General features: G+C 56.3%; 7 protein-coding genes across 7 annotated transcripts; 4 read left to right on the top strand and 3 right to left on the bottom strand.

The window, feature by feature from the left end:
* Positions 1–79: 79 nt before the first annotated feature.
* On the top strand, positions 80–1481 carry BBK36DRAFT_168890 (hypothetical protein). Its single transcript, XM_024897815.1, is given in 6 exon segments — positions 80–296; positions 309–343; positions 424–495; positions 590–702; positions 791–1394; positions 1409–1481. The coding sequence occupies 4 exon segments, from the start codon at positions 330–332 to the stop codon at positions 1327–1329; spliced, it is 738 nt and encodes a 245-aa protein (XP_024749607.1). The 5' UTR covers positions 80–296; positions 309–329; the 3' UTR covers positions 1330–1394; positions 1409–1481.
* Positions 1482–2578: 1097 nt separating this feature from the next.
* Positions 2579–4361, top strand: BBK36DRAFT_1135362 (v-SNARE protein). Its single transcript, XM_024892618.1, is given in 5 exon segments — positions 2579–2786; positions 2841–4098; positions 4111–4224; positions 4262–4285; positions 4300–4361. The coding sequence occupies 1 exon segment, from the start codon at positions 2846–2848 to the stop codon at positions 3932–3934; it is 1089 nt and encodes a 362-aa protein (XP_024749606.1). The 5' UTR covers positions 2579–2786; positions 2841–2845; the 3' UTR covers positions 3935–4098; positions 4111–4224; positions 4262–4285; positions 4300–4361.
* Positions 4362–7066: 2705 nt separating this feature from the next.
* On the top strand, positions 7067–10285 carry BBK36DRAFT_1141142 (hypothetical protein; the record flags this gene model as incomplete). The annotated part of the gene is made up of 1 exon (XM_024893429.1): positions 7067–10285. The coding sequence occupies one exon, from the start codon at positions 7067–7069 to the stop codon at positions 10283–10285; it is 3219 nt and encodes a 1072-aa protein (XP_024749605.1).
* A 708-nt stretch (positions 10286–10993) lies between these two features.
* Positions 10994–12103, bottom strand: BBK36DRAFT_1092920 (YVTN repeat-like/Quino protein amine dehydrogenase; the record flags this gene model as incomplete). Its single annotated transcript, XM_024889041.1, has 1 exon — positions 10994–12103. A coding segment is annotated over one exon (1110 nt), but the record flags the coding sequence as incomplete, so codon positions are not given.
* A 1734-nt stretch (positions 12104–13837) lies between these two features.
* On the bottom strand, positions 13838–14976 carry BBK36DRAFT_1200574 (GroES-like protein; the record flags this gene model as incomplete). Its single annotated transcript, XM_024897138.1, has 2 exons — positions 13838–14486; positions 14543–14976. 2 exons carry the CDS (start codon positions 14974–14976, stop codon positions 13838–13840), a joined length of 1083 nt encoding a protein of 360 aa, XP_024749603.1.
* Positions 14977–15720: 744 nt separating this feature from the next.
* Positions 15721–16128, bottom strand: BBK36DRAFT_19970 (hypothetical protein; the record flags this gene model as incomplete). The annotated part of the gene is made up of 1 exon (XM_024897888.1): positions 15721–16128. One exon carries the CDS (start codon positions 16126–16128, stop codon positions 15721–15723), a length of 408 nt encoding a protein of 135 aa, XP_024749602.1.
* Positions 16129–18719: 2591 nt separating this feature from the next.
* On the top strand, positions 18720–20809 carry BBK36DRAFT_1200567 (WD40 repeat-like protein; the record flags this gene model as incomplete). The annotated part of the gene is made up of 3 exons (XM_024897137.1): positions 18720–19761; positions 19826–20234; positions 20306–20809. Exons 1-3 carry the CDS (start codon positions 18743–18745, stop codon positions 20807–20809), a joined length of 1932 nt encoding a protein of 643 aa, XP_024749601.1. The 5' UTR covers positions 18720–18742.
* Between the last annotated feature and the right edge of the window lie 2365 nt (positions 20810–23174).

The raw sequence follows: 23174 nt of genomic DNA, 5'->3' as shown, positions 1-23174 counted from the left end.
GACAGCGGCGGATTAGCGGCTAGCTCTCCCTGGCAGCGTCTCCCAGCGACCCCGCCACCGTTGATTGGCCGACGCTGGCCAAATACAGGCCTCTGGACGACCTTGACAGTTCCAACACGCGAACGAATAGCTGAATAAATTTCTCCTGTCATCCTCATTTCGCTGCCCTGCGCCACGACGTCGGCTCTGCAGTCCCTTTTCCCATCGCGATACCCGGCATCTGCACTTTGCCCTTCTCTTTCTTTCCCTCATTTGACACTTGCATCTTCTCAGCGAGCGTGATTCGACCGCCTGCCCTCACCTTCTATCTGCATCATAGCTTTGACACAATGGGTGAATCCAGGTACGCCTTCCCGCCTCCCTCCCTCGACGCCGACGCTCCCAGGACCCGAGACGGACTGTTGGCTAACGTCCAGACGACAGACAAGAGCTTCTCAACTGGCTGAACAGCCTCCTTCAGCTGAACTTGACCAAGGTCGAGCAGTGCGGCACTGGGTGAGTGTTATTCCTCGGGCACCCCGCCTGGCGAACGAACCCCGCTACGATATAAACAAAAGCGCTGACACAAGAGCTTGTCCTCTCATTTCAGCGCCGCGCTCTGTCAGGTGTTTGACAGCATATTCCTCGACGTGCCCATGTCCAAGGTCAAGTTCAACGTCAGCGGTGACTATGCCTACATCCAAAACTTCAAGATTCTGCAGAGTACGTGTGCCCTCGCCCAGAGGCTTCGCCCCCCCTGGATGGGCTGCCCCCTTTTTTTGCGCAGACCAGGTCCTAACGGCCCACATAGACACCTTCCTCAAGCACCAGGTCGATAAGCCCATCCCCGTCGAGCAGCTGGTGAAGTGCAAGATGCAGGATAACCTGGAATTCCTGCAATGGACGAAGAAGTTTTGGGACCTCAACTTCCCCGACCACGACTACGACGCGGTTGCGCGACGGAAAGGTGCCGCGGTGGCGCCGGCCAACACTGGAGCGCCCAGGGCTGCTATCTCGAGCGCCGGCGCCCGACGAGCCGGCGGCGGCACGACGCCCAGCACCGGCCCTCGCCTCGCCAAGGCAGCGCCGGGTCCCGGCACCGCTGCCTTGCAGGCAGAGATTGGGACTCTTAAGGAGACTGTTAGCGGCCTGGAGCGCGAGCGAGATTTCTACTTCAGCAAGCTGCGCGACATTGAGCTGCTGATTCAGCAGGCCGTGGAGGAGGATCCCGAGCTGGAGAAGCAGGAGGACGGGCTGGTCAAGCACATCCAGACCATCCTGTACTCGACGGAGGAAGGCTTTGAGATCCCGGCTGAGGCTGAGGGTCTGGACGACCAAGAGACCTTCTAAGCTGAAGCTGCTGGAGATTGGAGATTGATCACGTGAAAAGGGGGGAGAGGAAGAAGGATGCGGAGAAGGGGAGGGAGACGGGGATGGGATGGGGGCGCGTTTCGAAGGTGTTGGTTCCAGGCATACATGTATGGCCATTCATTGCATGACGGAAGCATTCATGGGTGCTGCCATTCGCATCTTTTCTTTTTGTTAGAGGACTTAGGGAGATCCTATAGAGCAAACTAGCACCGCGACTGTTTGGACAATACGACTATTAATACCTCTTTGTGTGTTTTGGAGACGCGCATTGTTGTTGGTTAATCCAAAGCCAAAGCGCAAGCTACGCACTGCTAGTATCAGACTCGAGCTCTGATGCCCCCTTGTTCACGAAGAGCGGAGCACAGATACCAAGTTCTACAAGCGGTCAAGGGTGCACGGAAGACCATCGAAACGACGTCTTGTCTCCACAGCCTTCTCTGACGACAAAACAAGATTTCTCAACTCAAGGCTCTCTTCTGTTCAGCGCTCCGCCCTTCTGGAGGACTGCATGTGGTCTGCGGAGACGCACGCGACACGATGCACAGGTCAGGTCAAGTCAGGTCAGGCACCAGACTTGATGCAACGTGCAGCCTGAGCGCACACAATACATGTACCTATCTACATACTGGATGGTACCTACATGGCATACCGCCTCTGTCCCCTGAGAGCCGTGAAGCTGCACGTGGACATTGATGGCCCGACATCCAGTCGCATTCCAGCGATGCTGTCGCCCTTGTCCCGAAGGATGCCTAGGCCTTTGGGCTATTGGGTTCCACGCACTTTATACTTCAACGTCTGTAATAACCAGCCTGCTGCTGTATTGGTGATATTGTAATCCTCGCTTTATTCTCCATCGTGGTGTGATATCAAAGAACCAGAGCCTCGATCGTACTCGTCTGCATCTCCCGCCAACCTCGTACTCGGACAGCCACCAGAGGCCAACAATTTTAAGCTCCCCGAGGTCTTCTCCCAAGGCTGGGCTGCCAAACTCTACTTTGGGGCAGGGGTCCGTGCCGTATCCACCTCCTTAGCGCTTGTCGCCCTGAACAGAGACAGACTCAGCGGTAATACGGGGGAGGCCATCAGCTGGGCGGCCACTAAAAGCCGGGCTGGGTCCACTGAGACTCCCCCCCGAAAGAGGACCAGAGCAGACGGGACCCAGTTCTTGTACCCGTGCGGTTGGGCATTTCAAGGTCACTGACGCTTTGTGCTGCAATGCGCTGCTGTGCTTCCATCTTTCAAGCCGTAATGCGCACGTCCATCGGTCAGCCTCCTTGCTTCCAACTGACACCTGCATCGTCATCGAGGTTCAGGACGAAAGAGACATCGACGCCACCGGAAGCCTCAGAGGTGCCTGACGCTTTGATTTTGGGAAAAGAAATATAGATATACCTTGTGTGTCGATTCTCGGAAGAAACATCGCCCTCGACTTCGCATAGGAGCAAAACCAGCACGAACGACGACCTCACAGTTTCCTCTCAGACAGAGACCCGCCATGGCGCCACCGCCCGAGATCGCGATACCCTCGACGAGCGTCTCCGACGAAGGCTCGTCGAAGCCATACACCCTCTACAACATCAGCCTCCGCTTGCCGCTGCGCTCCTTCATCGTCCAGAAGCGATACTCCGAGTTCGACGCCCTGCACAACGCCTTGGTCGCCCAGGTAGGCGCTCCGCCGCCGCTGCCGCTGCCGGGCAAGCACTGGCTCCGGTCGACCATCAACTCGCCGGACCTGACGCGCGAGCGGCAGCTGGGCCTCGAGAAGTACCTCCGCGCGATCGCGGAGTCGCCGGACCGCCGGTGGCGCGACACGTCGGCGTGGAGGACCTTTCTGAACCTCCCGAGCTCGAGCACGAGCAACTCTACGGTGTCGGCGGCAGGTATGGTTGGCACAGCGTCCGGCGTGACGGACCCGGGAGCGTGGCTCGATGTTCACAGGGAAGTCAAACAGTGTTTGCATGAAGCGCGACAATGCCTTTCGAGACGAGACGGCGCCGCCGACAGCGGCAACTTCGGGGCGGCGGCCGAGGCCGCGGCCGCGGCCAAGAGGGTCCTGGTCAAGGCCTCCGGGCTGGTCAACAGCCTCTCCGACGGCCTGCGCAAGATGCAGGAGGCCGGCAGGCTCGGCGAGGGCGAGATACGGCGCAGGCGGGACCTCGTCTCGGCGGCCAGGATGGAGCGGGACGGCCTCGACAAGCTCGCCAGCAGCATGCCCGGGTCGGCGGCGGCCACCAGCCGAGGGGGCACGGGGCAGGTACAGGCCTCTTCTTCCAACAGATCGAACCTACTGGGCTCACACAAGCCTACAACATCGGGACGAGTACTGGGCGCCCCGTTGCCCGAGACGGATCGGACGAGAGAACTCGACAACCAGGGCGTGCTGCTATTGCAGAAACAGGAGATGCAGTCCCAAGACCAGGCAATCGACCAGCTGGCCGCCATCATACGGCGCCAGAAGGAGCTGGGCATCCAGATCAACGAAGAGGTGGAGCGGCAGACGGAGCTCCTCGACTCCCTCGACGAGGACGTCGACCGGGTCGAAGGCAAAGTCCGGGTCGCCAACCGGCGGATTAAGAAGATGTGACTCATGACTGCTGTCGTGGCGCCGCTCAAGGCAATGCTGCTGGCGATGAGGGTCTTGGCTTACTGGCTTTGGGTTTTGCAGACGGTTGTGGACGGATTGGTCTGGGCATGGGAGTTTGTGATTGTGATTCTTGTTTCGTAAAAACAGTTGTTCTGGGCATACACCTCCTTTCAAAGTTTATTTTGCTTTTTAATTCCGGGACAGATGGGCGATGTTGGTTGAGCGAGCAAGCGGAAACGTTGGGAAAGAGGATTCACCATTATGCATCATGTATTTCATTTGCTCTTTTTTCTTTCTTTCTGGCTCTCAATTCTTTTCGAGGGATTGGGGTTTTGAGGCGCAACACACGTTTTTTTCCCCCTTTGTTTGGGACTGGGATAAGAGGTCAGGACGTTCAATCGCTATGATATCAGCTGTAACGATACATTTCATATATCTCAGCAATTCCGTTATCTCTAGGCACGTCCGTTACATAGACAGTGACATCACGAATCCTCTCTATTCTACCTTATTTTTATTTTTAATTACAATCACCTGTTGTTATTGTTGCTGTTGTGGTGCCCATGTGTCGAGATCTCCCAAGTACTGAAACCAGCAAGCCCCGATACGAATACGCATGTTCTCTCCTGCCAGACCGTCTTGTCGAGTCCCGACACATACACACGCACACAGTCGGAACTTGTCACAGAAAAAAGCCACCTCGATCAATCCCAGTCCTGGTCAACTGTCACTGTCACTGTCACGGCGTGGCTGGTTTCCCATCCGGGGTGCACGTGAACCATCACACCGCCACGCAGGGATTCTCATCTCGTAAGACCTCGTGCCGTCATTCGTTGGGTTTTCCGTGGTCAAGATGTGCTGGGCGCTGTGATGCTATCGTATCTATTTGCGGCCAAGTCCGCGGATGAAGGACGAATCATCCATTCAACTACCGGGGCGGCGTCTGAAGAAACCCTTTGCAACGTTGTCAAGCCGGTACCCGAGCTTTTAGAACATGTGAGAAGATACCTAAGCTGCGAAAAAAAAGGACAGGCTGCACAGCGTTGCCATCCAGAGTCCAGACGAATCTTGTCGCGCTAGCGGTTGCGGCGTCTGCCTTGGCCTTGGCTAGCAAACGTCACCACTTATCCCATCGAACATTGGAGAGAGTGGCAAAGACAAGGACAAGTTGATCCTGGCACAGCAGTTGCCCGGCAACATATTGCTCTTCTTCCTTGGAGTTTTGTCCCAGGTTCTGTTTTCCGAAACCTGGCCCGCCCGCTATCTTCCGCCAGTGACATGCTGTCCAAGTCCAGGCTTTTTCTGCATGCACTTCGGTTCGGCTGCGTGTCTGCAAGCATTGGCCCAGCGTCGACTCGAGCAGAAAAAAGCGGGTGGCAGGTGCATATTCTCTGCATCACGATGATGGGGCATCTCTTTGTCACGTCACAAGCAATCAACCACATTTGCTTCAAAACACAACGCCAAAAGCTCTCCTCGATTCGTCCGGTCAAACGGGGGGGTGGGCTTAATATCAGTGGAGCGCAGTGCCTGTGGCCTCTCGACGAACACAGAGCTTGCAGATGGGAAAACGACAGGCCCTTGGCGGTAGCGAGTAGGTCGCGATTGGAAGGAGACAAGTTCCTGATGCGAAAGTGGTGAGCCGGGGGGTGTGTTTCTTTGGGTGCAAATGGCCCCGAGGAAAGACCTCGCGAAGGGGAATTGGGCTTTGTGAATGGACAGATTGTGTCGGGACGCGTGGGATTTCTGTAGTATCTGGCGGAGAATGAGCGAAGGTGCAGAAGCAGGTTGAAGCGGGCACATGGAGTGAATGGCTGGGAAGAGGGGCGTTTGCTGGTGGATGCCGAATGATGGCAGTCAACAGGACGACGATGCAGGCTCGTGAAGAAATCGCGAAGATGTGGATGCTGCGCGTAGGATTGGACGGCGCATAGTGACACGTTGTTTTATCCGTACAGTACTATATCGCTGCTGACCGGTTTCGCACTTGGCGTCGCTTGGAGCATCCCGCGTCGTTGAAGCTCTCTATCCCGGCAATTGTTGACAGCATCCTTGATCACGATCGAGTTGAGGTTCCGTTGGATTGTCGAGTAGTGTGTACTCGTACTCGAGGCTAGCCTCCCTCGTTTAGGCGCTGCAGCGCACCTCGCAGCAGCAGCTGGACGCCCTCCAGGCCCCCTCCAGGCCCCCCTCCAGGCCCCCTCCAGGCCCCTAGCGGCCCCTCTGTGACGTTTCCAACGGCCCGTCCAGCCACTAACGCCCAGCGCAGCCAACCACAGCGCCGCCGCAATCGAGGTGCCAGCCCACAGGCCCCTCTTCCCAGCCGCTGTCTTTTCCACCGCCAGGGGTCCATCCAATTGACGGCCATCCGCAGCCCTCGACTCTTGTCTGGTGTGCTGGGCTGCCTATCTCTGGCCAGGTTCGCAGTGGGTTGGCGATGGTGGCCAGGCTGCAAGGTAAACAAAAATCCGCCAGGCTGGTCTTCCCTCTGCTTGTCCAGGTCCGTCTTCATTTCATCCACCCCCACTTCCTCTCTTCTCCTAGCCGCCAAGGAAGAAAATAAAAAAACCTTCAAATTCATCTCTCCATCTGCCCCATGTCGAGGCCACGCCTGCTACTCGAGCACACGCGACGATTCGGTTCTGTCCTTGCCTAGCTGGAGAGAGAGAGAGAGCGCGCGAGAGAGAGTGTGTCCAACGGACGGCTGTTGCGGCGTGTTTGTTTGATCTGGAGCCCGGCGTTTGGTTTCTCTTGTGGTGTTTGTTGCCTTGGTTAGTTGCATCCCCAGAACGCGCGGAGATCCTCATTCCCGTCATCTTACTGCTTGGCCCCTTTTCGGCGCTTTCCAATGGCTGGGCTGAGAGAGGCTCAGTGCTGTCGCAATCGACCGGTTGCTTCACCGGGGGCAGCCTTGTGTGGGCGAATGATGGTGATGAGTCTGGCGTCTGACATTGTGGCTAGGCTTCGTTTACTTTCCCTCATCGCGAAATAGTTCCCCTACGATTCCCATGGCTTCCTCGATGCGCTCATAGACGTAGAGCCAACTGCAATTCTCGCCGCATTCCAATATCCAAGCACAGCCTCAACCTCCAACCCTTTTCGAGCAGTGATATAGCGAATCAATCGCACAGCATGAGCGCGCCGCCTCCGCCTCCGCCGCATGGCGAGGGGCCCAAGTCGTCGGGTTTGCCGCCCGGCAACTACGACATATTCGTGATTCCCCAGCACTCGTCTGGCTCCGGCTTTCTTTACCTGCCATCGCTGCAGCCAAATGTCAACAGCTTCGTGGCTGGCTTCGCCTCGGCGCTGATATTCGTTGCCTTGTTCCAGTCCGTGGGACCAGCCCTGAAGATGTGGCTCAATGGCGCTGGCCTGGGAGGAACGGGCATGACCACGCTGCTGTTGGGGGTTGCCATAGGTGCCTGGGCCCTGGGACGGATGCAGACCGGTGGACCGGTGCCTGTGGCGAGTTCGGACGGTAATAGACGCGGATCCGGCCCGGGGGGCTTCGGCAATGGACATGGGCCTCACGGCGCAAACGGCGGACACGGTAGCTTCAGAGGCCCCAACACAGGAGGGCGCCCTGACACCGACGGGGCTCCGCCGCCGCCGCCGCCTCACAGTCATTCCACCAACGGCGCGCCTCCTCCTCCGCGGCATGATAGGTCTCAGGGTTCCTGGAGGAATGCGAATGCGGAGGCCCAACCCGAAGAGGCGCCTCGGCCGCCGAAACACGAAAGTGAGCCAGCCTCCTCTCCGTCCCAGCGCTCGTCATATCAAAAGGACGCGCCACCTCCGAACCCCAAGTCACCGGTAGACACAGAGAAGCAGCGGCCACGCCAGCCTCCGCCGCCATCGGAGGAAAAGCCGTCTGTCCCTGAGCCGGAGAAACCGAAGAAGAAGAAGAAGAAGGTACAGCCGCCAGAAGAGACGAGGCCGGCCCCGGAGCCGGACAAGTCCCCTTTAAGCGCTGAGCAGAGGCGGTTTGGCTTCGAGAAGATGGCGCCAGTGCTCGAGAAGAACCCTCCAGAGCTTGACAAGAAACGGCCATCTTCCCCGGAAAAAAAGCACCCGGTTGCTCCAGCAGACACAAAGATACCTCTTTCGCATGAAAGGAAGAAGAGCGTGCCTGAGATGGGAAAGATGGCGGACTTGGAAAGGAGATCGTCTCTAAGTCCGGAGAAGACGGCATCGCCGAAGCCAGCATCCAAACTACCTCGTATGCCAGACTTGGCACCAATCCCTCCCTTTCGGCCAGATCCTCGTCCAGAGAAGCAGCAGCAAACACCTCCCAAGCCAGATCCTCCAGCACCTATCGAAACTCGTCATAAACCGCCGACGCCGCCGCCGCCGCCAACCGAACCCGAACCCGAGAAGAACCTGTCTCCTCCTCCTCCGGAGATGAAGAAGGCCGATACGCCAAAGGGAACATGGGAGAAGGCGCGCGAAGAAATGCGAAAGAAGGAAGAGGAGAGGAGGCTGAAAGAGGCAGAGCAGAAGCGCCGCGAAACGGCAGCAAAGAAGCTCCTTGAACTGCGAGCCAAGGAGGCAAAGGAGCGACAGGAACGTGAGAAGGAGAAGCAGCAAAGGGAGGCGGAACAGAAAGCAAGGGAAGAGGCGGAGAGGGTTGAGGCGGAGAGGAGGCGCCAACAGGAAGAGTTGGAACTGGCCAGACAGCGGGAGAGGGAGGCCAAAGAAAGAGAAGCAATAGAGAGGGAAGCCAAGTTGAGGGAGGCTAGAGAACGAGAGGCGAGGGAAAGGGAAAGGCGAGAAAGGGAAGTTAGAGAAAGGGAGGAGAAACGAAGGAAAGAGGCTGAAGCCAAGGCAGCCGCCGAAGCCCGAGCTGCAGCTGAGGCCAAGGCAGCTGCTGAGGCCAAAGCCGCGATGGAGGCCAAGATTATTGCGGATGCCAGAGCCGCCGTCCAAGCTAGAGCCGAGGCCGAGGCGAAGGCTGCCGCAGAAGCCAAGGCGGCTGCCGAGGCCAAGGCGGCCGACTTTCGATCGAGCCGAGTCGGCAGCACATATGCGTACTCCAGCGTTGGCGAGAAGATAAGCATGTGGCCAAACGGCCGGCCTCCTGTCCCTCCGTCTCCTTCGACATCCTCCCCTTCCGTGGTCTCGTCGGCAGCCTCCAAGGTGTCCGAACGGAGTGACCGGAGTGACCGAACAGAGCGAACAGAAAGATCGGAGAGACACGAACGATTCGACAGGGGAGAGAGCCCTACCAAACGAGCACCTCCGCCCGCCGCCCCATCCGAGGCCCCCTCGTCTGCCTCTAGAATATCAGACAACTCGGCGAGACGATCAGTTCCTCCCCCTCCCCCTCCAAAGTCGTTTGTCAGTAGCAACAGCAGCTATGTGGAATCGGACACGTACTCTTACAGGCCCTACGACCAACCGAGCAAACCACAGCACCAGCACCAGCACCAGCACCAGCACCCGCACCAGCACCCGCACCAGCACCCGCACCAGCACCCGCACCAGCACCCGCACCAGCACCCGCAGCCGCCGCCACCTCCGCCATACGACCACCAGTCGTCGCCTAACAAGCCGAGACATAGGAAGTCGACGTCTTCTCTCACAGGCTCTGACGCATCGTGGGCAGCCTCGCAGACAACAGCACGAACCACCCCGCCGCCCTCGATACGGTCTCACTACACGACTGATGATCCTGACAAGATTGTGATCCAGTCCGTTTACCTCTTCATGAACCAGTTCACCAAGACGCCGGCCAGTCAGCTCATATCAGGAGTTGGCACGGTGACGGATGGACTGATTCTTCGAATCACCACGGAGGGACTCTTCATCGACGACGACGTCCGCGGCGTGCCCCAGCGCGAGTGGGACGTCAAGGCCTGGACGCTCAAGCTTGTCGAGGTGTGGTGCCTGCCGCATTGTCTGACTGCTCCGCCACCACCAGCTGGATCTGCAACCGGCAAAAGCTCTGGCTTCCTTCACAAAATGGCCGGCAGAAGTCGCCAGTCGGATCGGGACGGCCCCAACGCCTTTACGGGCGATGAGGCTGACCTGTACCTGGCGGAGATGCTCCATGCGTGCAGAGAGTGCTGCCGGCATGGCATGTGCGATCGCACGTTCAAGAACCTCAACATCCCATCAACGGCCGGGCAGACTGGTGAATGGAAGTCCAAGGGCCTGCATGTCCTCCGGGCGACGGTGCGCGACCAAGAAGGCAAGCGGTACCTCTTTATTGTGGAGGAAACCGAGGGCTGGAAGCTCGCGGTCGGACTGCAGCGGCTGAGGCGCGGAACCCAAGTGCGACAGTTGGGCGTGGCTAGTTTGCCGCCCGCTGAAGCTCGCGGCACGTTGGAGATGCTGGGCTGGGTTGCGTGATTATGGTTGGTACTTGCTGGATGAAAACGCCATGTTCTTCAGTCGGCAATTTTCCTTCAGACGTGGGGAGGGCAGGGCGCGGATTCGTGAAGGATGTTTCCTATGTTGATGTTATGTAACGGTTCGCTGGATTGGAAGAGGCGGCATTGTTCGGCGAGACTGAAACTTCTTGTTCTGGGCGCAAAAAAAGAGGAAAAGGATGAAACGCAAAGCAGCATTCCATGAGGCATGGCACTGGCGCGTTGATTTCTCACAGACAGTTTGGAACCCGGTAGATTCAGGAGGACGTCGGACATGAAAGAAATACCCCAATGCATATTTGCTAGCACATATGATACCAAGGCTTGAATACATAATACCACTCTTTTTATATCCAGGCTGGATCTCGAAAATGGCTGTCATTGGGAGCGATGAACCCCGTGGTAGTATTCAAAAATGATGTGTCTGCCAAATGAGAGGCCAAGCAATGCTTCCCTGCCTCCCATAGACCCCCTTTCTTCCTGTGTACCTAACTGATACCGCCTTATACAACTCAGTTGGCTTACACCAGACAATCAATAACTGAACCTGCTCATCGTATGCTACAGGCTATTCAACTCACTCAATTACAAGACGAAACAAACGCCCAGGTAAATACCGACAAATGCAACAAAACCGCCGTCATACATCCCAACTCCTCCAAAACCGGGCATCACATCATCACACCCTCTCATCAACAACATCCCAAACCTCCACGTCGCCACTAATCCGCCCAACGACTAACACCCTCCCATCCACCGAAAAGGCCGCCGCCGTGACCAGCGGCCCGCCCTCCCTCGCACACACGACGCTCCCCGACGCCGCATCCATGACGTCGAACCCGCTCTCCGTCCAGCAGGCAATGTACCTGCAGTCCGGCGACACGCACAGCGGCCACCCTTCGCACGCCGGCGGCCGCGTGCCGCCGAGGCGATACGACGTCAGCCGCCCGTGCCTCGGCATCCAGACGTGCACCGCCGTGCCCCAGACGGAGACCACCGTCGCGCCGTCGGGCGAGACGCCCAGCGCGCGCGGGATCCGGCAGCCGCCGCCGGCGGCGTCGTTGTTGTCGACCTCGAGCTTGTACAGCGTCCTGCTGGTCCGGGGATCGGTGACGCGCGCGGTCCCGTCCCGGGAGAGCGTCACGATGGCGGCGTTGGCGTCGGAGCCGAGGAAAGAGACGTGCGTGACGGCGTCAATGTGGCCCGGGACGCGGCCGGTGCGGAGCCCTGTGCGGACGTCCCACGTGCCGATGCGGTGCTGCTGCGAAGAAGAAGAAGACGCTTCGGCGGCGGCGATGGTGCGGCCGTCGGGGGACCAGGCGATGGGGGCCGAGACTTGTTTGAGTTCGAGGAGGGCTTTTGCGGAGGCGAGGTCTCGGACGGTGAGGGTCTGAGTGGACGACGACAGCGTGGCGATTCTCGGAAACGCCTCTGCTGCCGCCGAGGAAGAAGAAGAAGAAGAAGAGGGTGAGGAGGACAGCAAGGTTGACGAAGCGGCAGACTTTCCGACGCGGAGAGGCGGAGAATGCAAGGTGGGAGAGAAGCTCGCCACGGGGCCGGCAATCTTGGAGTAGCCGCGCCGGGAGACGAGGTCAAAGGTGTCGATCCAGGGCCGCTGGTCGGACTGGGCGCCGGGGAAGATTGCGTAGGCGAGGGAGGGAGTAGTAGTAGTAGTAGCAGCGGCGCCGGCGCCGTTGTTGTTGGTGCGGGAGGAGGAGGAGGAGGGGGAAGGGGAGATGCCGACGGCGGTGATTTCGGAGCGGGATGCGGCGCGGGTGAAGCGGAGGGTGAGGGTGACGGGGGAGGGGAAGGGGGGAGGAGGAGAGGGGGACCTAACGTTGTTGTGGTTGGTGATGTTAGGGGTTTGTTTGTCATGTTTTATGATGTGTGTGTGTGTAAGTGAGTGTGAGGATGGGACTTACATTGTGAGTTGTGGGTTGATGGAGTGTGATGAGTTGGCGAGACTTCAGACGACTTATACAATAATAATACCGAGACTCAAGGGACTTGATGGAATCGCAGTGGTTAATCAAATGTGAGGGCCGTAATAGTTGATTCCAATTGATATATGTCTGTCTACATCTTCATCCTCCCCAACCATCCTCGAATCAAGCAAACGCAGCAGCCCTCTCTCTATTTATCCAATTCGTATCCCCCCCAGACCCAAGCCAAAGTTTGACCTAAACAAAACAAAAACAACTCAACGGCAGCGGCAAAACAGTCACATCCCGCTCCTACCATCGGCGCTCTAACCTTGTCCCCCCGGCTGACAATATCAAACGCCCTTCAGTCAAACCAGTCCATCCTTTCTCAAACCTGGATTTCCAATTTCCACTTACCCAATTCGAGCTTCGAATACGCAAATCGTTCTAGATTATGGGGAGTGTGTGCCCATCCAGACATGCGGAGTCCGGGGGTGCACGGCTCCAGCAACACATAGTTCATTCCTCAAGAGTACACTCCCCCAAGGCTCATCCAGTATTGGAACCATTTACGACTTGGGGATTATGGAGAACAATACGATTCACTCATTTCAAGGCAAATAGCAACCCTCCATCCCGGTATCGCAACTCACCCTTTTTCCTCTCCGTATGAAGGTGGACAAATGTCAAAACCCCCCACAAAGTCGGCCCTCCTAATCCGTCTCGCCGGTTCCGAAAACTGCCTAAAGCGGTAATTCTGTTTTTTTCACCACATTCTCTACGCCATGCCACTTCGACCAGGCCCATGTACTTTCTTGCTTTCATGCTACTATCACGCGGGATTCAAACAACCCCCTCCCCCCCCTTTTTTTTTTTTTTTTTTTTTCAAATCAAGGCTCTCCATCTCTCTGAGCACATGAAGGTTTTCCAGCCAACCCAGCCAATGTCACCAAACAAGCCTTGAAGCCCCATGAGAAGCTACACGTGAAGATACGACTTGAGACTTGCATGCAATTTAGCTGGGCGTCAGAAGTACCGCATCTGAACTGCTAATCACCTGTGCGCACATCTGAAGGCATACGTAAGCGAACTGCAGTACTCACTGCTACTATCTTGACTCTGGTGGATCAACCTTTTTTGTCAGCGGGCAAGAGGGTGAAAGGGATCAATATCGAATTGGATTGTGATCTGATGTTGCTCGGCGAGCCAGATGCGGTTTGGGCGAGTTTTAAGCTTAAAACTGCTGAGTGAAGGGCGTGATTGAGTGATAGCCGGGTCCGAGACCGACGTGAGCTTACAAAGATCTTAGCATGGGCGGTGCCTTTCTCTCATGGCGTCAATTCTGCTTGGTTTGGGTGATTGTCTCCAATGGCGAATGAGAATGGGAGCAATGCATCCTGTTGGTCATCAGCGAATAAACCTGCTTTGTTCGCATCCGGGCATTTGATGACACCTCCAGGTGGAGACATGGGCTGTCCATCAAGGTTCTACCATCTGCATGACTAACAAGAGAGCGATATATCTCGACCCAAGGTGACTGTTATTCTTGATTCTCGTCTTCCTCTATTCTTATTCTATACACACTTCATACACGCCGTCGAATCTTATTCTCAAGCACCAAAGGCCTCGTCATAGTTGACCATGCACGATCGATATCGCACGCTCGAGTCCGCCAGTCGGTTCATCGCCTGCTGCAGACCCTCCTTCGAGATCGGAATCTTCTCCACCCACGAGTGAATACCCTTCTTGGCGGCCAAATCAAGCATCTCCAGCATCTCCTTGCGGCTGCCCAGATGTGAGCTGCCGATGAAGCAGCCGTTGCCGAGGAAGTCCTGGTTGCGGATCGAGATGCCCTCGCCTCCGGGAAGACCGACCGAGTTCCACCGGCCGTGGACGTCGAGCAGGCTCAGGTATTCGGCCAAGGCAAACCCGTCAAACGAGTTGGCCGTGTTGATGATGAGGTCAAACGTCATCTCGTGGCCCTTGGTCCAGTCCTTCTCCGACGTGGCCAGGAAGCCGTCGGCGCCCATCTTGCGGGCGTCTGCCTCCTTGGCTCGGGAGCGAGAGATGGCCCAGACCTCGGCGCCGAGCGCCTTGCCGAACAGGATGCCGTAGTGGCCCAGGCCGCCGATGCCGACGATGCCAACCTTTTTGCCCGGGCCGGCGCCGAAGCGCTTCAGAGGGCTGTAGACGGTGATGCCAGCGCACAGCATGGGGGCGACGTCGGCGCTCTCCAGAGCATCGGGGATTGGGTATGTCCTGATGAACCAAGTCAGAATTTGCGGACGTCAAGAAGAGATACACAATTCACTCACCAGTACTCGTGGATTCGAGTGTGTGATGAGTAGCCTCCTTGGGTCGTGTAGCCGGTGTCGAGGTACGGGGCGCCATAGGCGTCAATCTGCTGCTTGCAGTACGTCTCGTTCTCGTTCTTGCACTGGCGGCACTCGAGGCACGAGTACACCTGCGCGCCCACGCCAACCCTCTGGCCGACCTTGGCCAGCGTCACCTTGGGGCCGACGCGAATGACCTTGCCGACGACCTCGTGTCCGACAGCCAAGGGGTACGGGCATTCACCCCAGTCCCCGCTGATGGTGTGGCGATCACTCGCGCAGACGCCGCAGCATTCCGTCTTGATATCGACATCATAGTCGCCGAAAGGCCGGGGCTCCCACGAGTTCTTTTCAAATTCGAGCCAGTTGCCGGCGCTGGGGGACTGGAAGCCGGTGAACTTGTCGGGAACAGCCATGGTGAGCTCTTTGCTTTCGGGTTTGGTTGTGGAGTAGACTATGATGGGTTCCTCAAGACGGCACAAAGACAGGCGTATTGCTGGTTACAAGAAAACAGAGGAAAAGCAGACGGAAACAAGAGCAGATGAGGGGGAGAGAGGAGCGGCCGATATAAGTTGCGTCGGTTCATCGTTATGCCTGCCACTTCTCTGCTCCTCAGCTCTACCCCACCATCGTCATACATTAGAATGAGGGGCAGCTTCCCTCGACTTTACCCGCGCCAATTCTCGGGCTGTCTCTCCGCGCTGGAGAACGAATCTCTTCCTCCATCATCATTGCAGACACAAACCCCCACTCAGACGGAGGCGAGCAGGCACCTCCAGCCCACTTCTATCGCCGGGGCGTCGAGATGATCCGGTGGCTGCCCGATTGTTCCACCAAAGAGAGCGCGCGACGGACCGGTCATAGGAGCTTACCTAAGCACGCCCCGTGGGTTTCCTGCGGGCTCCGGGTGAAGCGACGCCGAATGAGTGCCGAAGTCGTCACGTCGTGAGAACGCCCGATTGGCATTCTGGAGATCCGGCAGCATGTCACTCGGGTCTTGATGGCCGAATGAAAGTTCTGGATCGTCCAAATTATCGAAAAACTTCGCTTGGCGTCTGGCACGCTATTTGTCGTTTTTTTCAGCCGCCTCGTCAACTACCCCAGTGCAGCCCAACGACTTCATCCTCCTCCTCAGTCTCCTCGGTCCCCATCGGCCGTCCTCACAGGCCAACCCCCGCCCAGGGCACGTTGCCAAGGTCACCAATATTCCAGCCCGTGACATTATAATAGATCGCAGGACCCAGCTCCTTGATAGAATACAAGTGTCCGAGGTCCGCAATCAGGAGCACCAGCAGCACGGCGCGCCACACACGCAGGTCCCGCGTTGCGCGCAGCACGAGCGCCTCGTTGATGGCGAAGGACAAATACATGTTGGCCAGCTGGGACATTGCCACGGAGGTGCCCACGGGGACGAGCCGTGCTGGTGCGGTTGCGCCGTGGAGGAGCTGCAGGTAGCGCTGCTGGCGGAAGTGCGCGTAGTAGGCGCCGGCGAGGGCGGAGATGGGCTCGAGGAAGAGGAAGAAGAGGCGGTATGCAAGGGGCAGGCGGAGGAGCTGCGCTGGTGCCATGATGGAGTGCTGCTGTCTTGTCTGTTCCCTGGCTGCTGTCGTCTCGGAACAAGGAGATGAGAGTTGTTTGTTGATGAGGTGTCCGAGTTTTCTTTGTGCTTGCTGACAGTTCTGTGAGGGGAATGCTGCTTATTGGTCTGGTTCATGGACTGGATGCAAATTCTATGTAAGTGAGCCCGTGTCGTGGTGACTGAAATGGATGCAAAGACTCCACGGCCATGTTTCTCATCTCACGGCTGCATCTTGGGCCGTCACGTCAAGTCCTCGCCAGCAGATGCACGTCCTGCTGTCCCAAACTCCACTGCAAAACGTGGCTGCACCCTTTTTGCTTTTCCATGTACTACTATGGTTGTGTGGTAGTATTCCAGATCCATCCGGGATATGCGGCGATCATTGCCTCTCAATTGTCCTGCACAGGGGGCAGTGTCTTTGCTTGGCTCTGGTTCATTTTGTGCAGCCGCCTTCCATCGTATTTGTAGGTTCTTTACTCGTGAAAGAAGGCTATTTTTACATAGAACATCACCTCATCTCAACCTCTCGTCAATCAACCCCACCTTGCTTCTCTCTGCATGCACTGTCCAAGACAAGCCAGGCCCAACGTCCAGCTGTCTTTTCTTGGCAGGCACCGTCACACCGTACATTCATCTCCATGGATCTCTCTTACATTTGCATACATCCAATCCCTGGCGAATCACGCTTCTATACACAAGAAAAAATCGTCCAATCCCAGCTGCAGCAGCCGAAAAACCCGGTCCAGAATGCAGGAAAAAGAAGAAGGAGGGAAAAAAAGAAAGAAAAGAAGAGCTGACCAGAGGAGAGGACCCGCAATTCACGGGCACTCCGCTTCAGATCGCACCTAAAAACGCTCAAGCGGCTGCAAAGGAACTTCCAAGTGGCACTGCATTGCATCTCAGCCCATCAAATTGGGTGGGAGGGAAGATGCAAATTTGATCGGCTGCTGTGGCTTGCACTTGCTGGTTGCTTGTACATGTACCTGCACGCTGAGGAATTTTTTTCGTAAGAACTGTACCCGAGGTAGAACAGATTTGTCTGTTGTTGAATGGCGAATATGAGACATATGCAAAGCTTTACGCCTCTTCGCGTGTTTGGAAAATAACGCCTCGTTTATTCCTCGTAAAGGATCGTGCCAAATGACCGGATTCGCCTGCTGGCAACCGCTGCGTCGATGCTTCTACGTGCCGTCCCAGGGCATCACCAGAACATCTGAATCGGCATGACCAGCCCTCGGGTCATCAGGGGGGCATCCCCAGACCTCACAAGGCGCCGATGCCTCTCTCCAGGTCCACTCTGCTCCGTACTTTCAGACGGCTCCCACCACTAGCATCTGTAGGGGTCGGTGGACAGAATCCGGGGCATCTCACTCTGCGTGTTCGACGGCTTGGCCAATGACTGTGTATCCAATGTGATGTGTCGCCGGTGCAGCATCAGTCAGGTACAGTAACAGTACCAGTACGGGGACACACGCAGGTGCAGGTACCGATACAAGCCCACCCGCCCCGTCTCCCTTCCCCAGGGGCACGCCGTCCAGCGCCATCGCCTTTTCCTTGTTGTTCCTTTTTTCCATCCGTTTTCCTTTCGCAGGGTCTCCGGCAAATAGTCCAGTCCATCCATCCATCCCTCCCTCCCTCCGCGTCTGTGCGGGCTGCGCCGTACATGCACACTAACACAGCCCAGCCCAGTAATATTGCCGCCTGGTATCAGTGACAAACAGCAGCACATCGATACCGCTATCGGTCCCCTGTTTTTATTTTTTTCGTCCTGGTCCCTTACCTTATCCTGCTGCCCACGCCGCTTCACCACCATCCTGTCGCTCCTCCGTCTCTTCGCTTCCCTCAACCACTCACTCTCCTTCTTCTCCCTCCCCATCTCTTCTTCTCCCGCGTCTTCCATCTCTTCTGCCCGTCATCGTCGACAGCTTCAGCCGGCTTTCTTTCTGCGTCACCTCCCAGCCGCGTCGTGTCTCATCCCCCCTTCCCACTAGAGCCGAAACGGGGGCGTCTTTGGACAACTCGCACGAGGCACTTCTCGGTTGTTGTCAGCAGCCGCGTGGCGCCCATCGACCACCCGCAAGCCTTTTTTTTTTTCTTTCTTGCATCTGAGCACTTTACGCTCGTCGACATTTCCATTTCCCGCTCTTTGGAGGCGTCTCGCTCTCTTTGTTTCGTTTCGCCTGCCTTTCTTTGGCTCCGCCGCTGTTTCAGCTCTCCGTCTCGAGACTAGTCCATCGTCCCTCCTTTCGCCGACCAAGACAACGAAACTCCACCGAGGCTCTTCCGCGTTGACCTCCTGTTGATCAGCATTCACTTGACGAGCCTCTTCCGTTTGCGACACCTTTGCCTTGTCTAGCCTCATTCTGCATTTCACTTGTCGACCTCAATTAGTCGTTCTGTCACGAGCCGGAAGACCCACGGCAGCATCCTCTCATTCGAACAGTGGTACCATCTGTCTGCACGACGACAAAGCAACTCTTCTCCAGCCACGCTTTGTTCAAACATATACAATGGCGGATCAGTTTCAGTCATACACCATGGGGGCACCTGCCGGGGTTCGCGTCGCTGGTGCTCCCACGACCAACCCGCCGCATGACCAGCGCATGCGTAGCCTGAGCCTCTCGAACCTCCTCCGACACCACAAGCACGCTACCTTTTCCCACGACGATCCGCAGCCTTCGCGACAGGTCAACGAAGTCGCCATCGACGATTCGGAAGACACGCATGAACTGTCCGGTCGAAAGCTGCGTGGCCGTGCTCAGAGCACTGCCGGCACTCTCAAGGGGGTGATTCGCCGAGCCTCCTTATCCCTCAAGGGCATGGTTCATCGCCGACCATCCCTCACAGCCGAGCCGTCTGATGCCCACAACCAGGCCGGTCCTCACGCCAGGCCGACCAGCGCCCATCACACTTGGACCCGCCTCCGCCAGGTCGCGCCCTTTCGCCGCTCGAGATCCTTCTACGGCTTTCATGCTACCGATGATGGCCTCGACGAACAGCGTCAAGGCCCCAACGCGCATATGCCTATCCCCGCAATGGGAGACGAGCCCCCATATATCCCCATGAACACGGGAGGTGCCGCCAAGGCCTCCGTGGCACTCCAGAACGAGTACTTCCAGAGGCAGGCCATGCACACCCAGTGGCTGCAATCGTCCAGCGAGGACAGCAACGACCGTGAGAGCGGAATTGGCATCGTCGTTACTGAGCCGTTCGCTGGGTCGGGTGTCAGCGTTGACGGATCCATTCCTGCTCAAGATAGCAACATTAGCAGGATCGATTTCATCAAGCAGCTACCGTCCGAGCTGGCCATTCACGTTCTGGCCTGCCTGGACGCCGCCGCTCTGGCCAAGGCAAGCGTCGTCTCCAGGCACTGGCATGATGTGGTTCGCAACCAGCACATCTGGCGAGAGTCGTGTCTACGAGAAATGACCACCACCTATGCCACCAGCGAGCCCGTCAAGCCCGGCACTGGCCTGGGCATCCCTCCGGTGGTTCCCACCAACGACTGGAAGCAAATCTACCGCGCCAAGCTCGAGCTCGCTCAGAAGTGGAAAGAGGGCAAGGCCCGTCCCATGTATCTCAACGGACACACAGACAGCATCTACTGTCTGCAGTTTGACGAGTAAGTCCCCTCACATGCCTCCGTACCTACTTGTCCAAGTCTGGGATACTAATCCGACTACTAGGTATAAAATCATCTCCGGCTCTAGAGATAAGACGATCCGAATTTGGGACATGCAGACTCTGGAGTGTCGTCTGGTCATCGGACCTCCCGAAGTGGTCAATGCCCCCAATCTTCTGGAAGATGCCGAAGGCAACCCGATGCACTATGTCAACTTCTCCGACAGCTTCAGGGCCGCGCCCTCCACGCCAAAGGTGGTGTCCTTTGCGACCCACCACAGAGCATCTATCCTGTGCTTGCAGTATGACGACGAGATCATGGTGACGGGTTCCTCGGACTCCACGTGCATCGTCTACGACATGCGCAACGGCTACCGACCGATTCGTCGTCTCACCCACCACACGGCTGCTGTGCTCGACCTGGCCTTTGACGACAAGCATATTGTAACGTGCAGCAAGGACATTAGCATCTGTGTCTGGGACCGAGCGACCGGCGCCCTCCTCCGCCAGCTCCGCGGCCACACGGGCCCCGTCAACGCCGTCAGATGCGCGGAAACACCATTGTGTCGTGCTCTGGCGACTTCCGCGTCAAGCTGTGGAACATTGACACGGGAAGATGCATTCGCGAGTTCGTCGGCCACACCAAGGGCCTGGCGTGCTCTCAGTTCTCCGAGGACGGGCGGTACGTTGCCTCGGCGGGCAACGACAAGGTGATTCGCATCTGGGACGCCAACACGGGCGAGTGTGTCCGCGAGATGCGCGCGCACGAGAACCTGGTGCGCAGCCTGCACATTGACAGCGTGAGCGGGCGACTGGTCAGTGGCAGCTACGACACCGACATCAAGGTCTGGGACATGGAGACGGGCCGCCAGCTGCTCGACTTTCCACGCTGGCATGCCAGCTGGGTCCTCAGCGCAAAGAGCGACTACCGACGCATCGTCAGTACCGGACAGGACCCCAAGATCCTCATCATGGACTTTGGCGCCGAGGTGGAGGGCATTGACATGTTGAAGAGCGCCAACACCAGCATGGGCGGTGGCATCTTTTGAACTAAGCCTGGCCATCCGGACCGACTCTTGCTGGGGACCATGCCCGGATGTGGGACCCTCTTGAGCAGCATCTCACGAACGTGCCAACCGGTGCTACCGGCATGACGCACGTTGTCGGCCTTTTCACAAACCTGATCTCTTTCCTGCGTTTCTACAGGAAGACGGGGCGAGCCGAGCAAGTCAAAGGCGGCAATGCTTCTCTCAGCCCTCATCTTACGATTTGTCTTTTTCCCCCCTTACGATTGGCTTTTTATATCTGTTGCACACTCGGTGAATAGACCATTTTAGGCATACGAATGCGATAGACTGAGCATTGTTTGGCATTTGAGCTTGGCATTAGGCCTGCCACCTATCACTACGGCTTTTGGACAAGCGTCTCATTTACCTTTTGTTTTTTTCCATCCTACTTTATTCAGTTCAGTCATTTTCCATGCAGGAACATGTTTTCTTTGACAGACATAGACATGCAAACTATGGAATTTTCATTTGTCATTGTTGTTTTAAACGGCAGCGAGCGCGGTTTTTTTCTTTTCAGGAAATGGGACAAAAAGATTGGGCGATATTCGATTAGTGGGCGCTTTGAGATTAAACATATAGACGAGCTACATATGCTATTCTGCACCAGGCAAGGTGGTTTTCCCCCTTGCGTCTTGTTTCCTTTTTTCTTGGTTTTGTTTTATGGTATGGAAAGGAAGGCCTGAGCTGGGTAGGGATGGATAGTGTTTTTTTGCTCTTTCTTGATTCAATTGATGACCTTTTTCTTCTGTGCCTGAACTGTATCATCTTTGTCTTTGTGATATTTGATTTGTGATGGTCAGGGCACTAACATCACTTGGGTTGGCCCGGTAAACCAGCTCTAGTTGGTCATAGTAGTATATCGGGGAGAAGAACAGACTGGACGGTTTCGTGCGAATGAGGAGGGGGGGGGGGGGGGGGGGGTGCATGTGAGTGAGTTGAGTGTGTGCGTGGAAGATGGGAGATCGGCGTAAGAAGGATTTTTTTGTTCCTTGTCTGATTGGGGTTGGGTTGCATGGAGAGTTTGACACTATTTGTCTACTACTCCGAATACCTGACCGTCCTCTTTCGCCCTTTTGCTTCCCATACTGTATTACCCTACGGCGTAGTTTACACACTACCTGGGTAAGGTAGAGTCTTAACGTTGAATCAAATCGTAGCTATGTCGTTATAGTCGGCATGAGGTTGGACAACTTGGTCGTTGTTAAAAGACGAGCCACTTGAGTTTCTGAATAGGTAGAGTTCGAAAAAAGTAATGATAGTGCTCCGCCGGACAGCCATCTCCCTGTCTGGTACTCTGCCGGATAGATAGCCATGTCGTGGATTCAAAACTATGAAGTGGGAAAGGTGTATGTGTATGTTGTATTCAGTGCCCAAAGTATCCATCTAGATGACTGATTTTTACCCTATTTGGAGCAACCTCACACAGAAGACTATATGTTACAACTCGTTAGAGTAACGATCACATACCTTCAGCTTCCTACTTCCTTACGTTCCTGCCCAGCTAGTGTTTGATATAGTATTTCTTAGTCTAAGCGCGATTTATCGTTTCGAAAGGCGGAAGAAACGAGCCGAGAATGCACCGCGTGGTGTGGGGGAAAGTGTGCATGTGTTCCGTTGAATCTGGCGTTGTACACACCCTAATGGATAATCTCGCATGCTTGGAAGACGTGGTGGTTCGGAGAACGGAGTTCGTTAGAAGGGGTGTGCGTGTTTGCCATGTTCTTTTCTGTGGATTGCGGGTATGGCCGAGTTCTTTTCTTAGTTTTGCGGGGATTTTTCTCTTGATGCTTGAAAAGCGAGAGTTGGCTGGATGAATAGTTTGTGTGGGGTTTTGATGGGGTATGCAGCAAGTCCGTTGTGAGATTCTGGGGGTGGCTGGCTGGGGTGCATGTGGTCTGTGGTTGTCCTTGTTGGTTGTGCAAACGGTTTACGCGGAAAGGTACTGTTCTATATGTGCTCATCTTTCTCATACCTGATGATGATGAGGGCATCAAACGTTACGGTAGAGGGAAAACGGACATCGTGGAGGGAACGAGATACGACGCTGAGAAACTTCTTCACCCCACGACAACTGACCTCACAGCAAGACAGCCATCGGGAGCATCTCCCCGAACGAGTGCTACCTCGACGATTCCAGATGCAAAAAGCCCACTCACGGCAAAACGACATCATCGCACAGCCTCCGTGCCAATGCTCCAGCTCGGCCCTTTAGTAGGACGAGGAGGCCTTGGCTATGCTGATACTGCATCCCGTGGCTTCTCAGCCGCAAAAGACGGAATAGTACCCGTCCTACCCTGGATATCGACGGGAGTGAGCTGTAAGCGTGCTGAATAACCTTCTATTTCTA

The sequence above is a fragment of the Trichoderma citrinoviride genome (assembly GCF_003025115.1).
Source record: "Trichoderma citrinoviride strain TUCIM 6016 unplaced genomic scaffold BBK36scaffold_7, whole genome shotgun sequence".
Classification (NCBI taxonomy): Eukaryota; Fungi; Ascomycota; class Sordariomycetes; order Hypocreales; family Hypocreaceae; genus Trichoderma; species Trichoderma citrinoviride.
The sequence above is the reverse complement of the archived record's forward strand: the minus strand, read 5'-3'. Positions and strand labels throughout refer to the sequence as shown.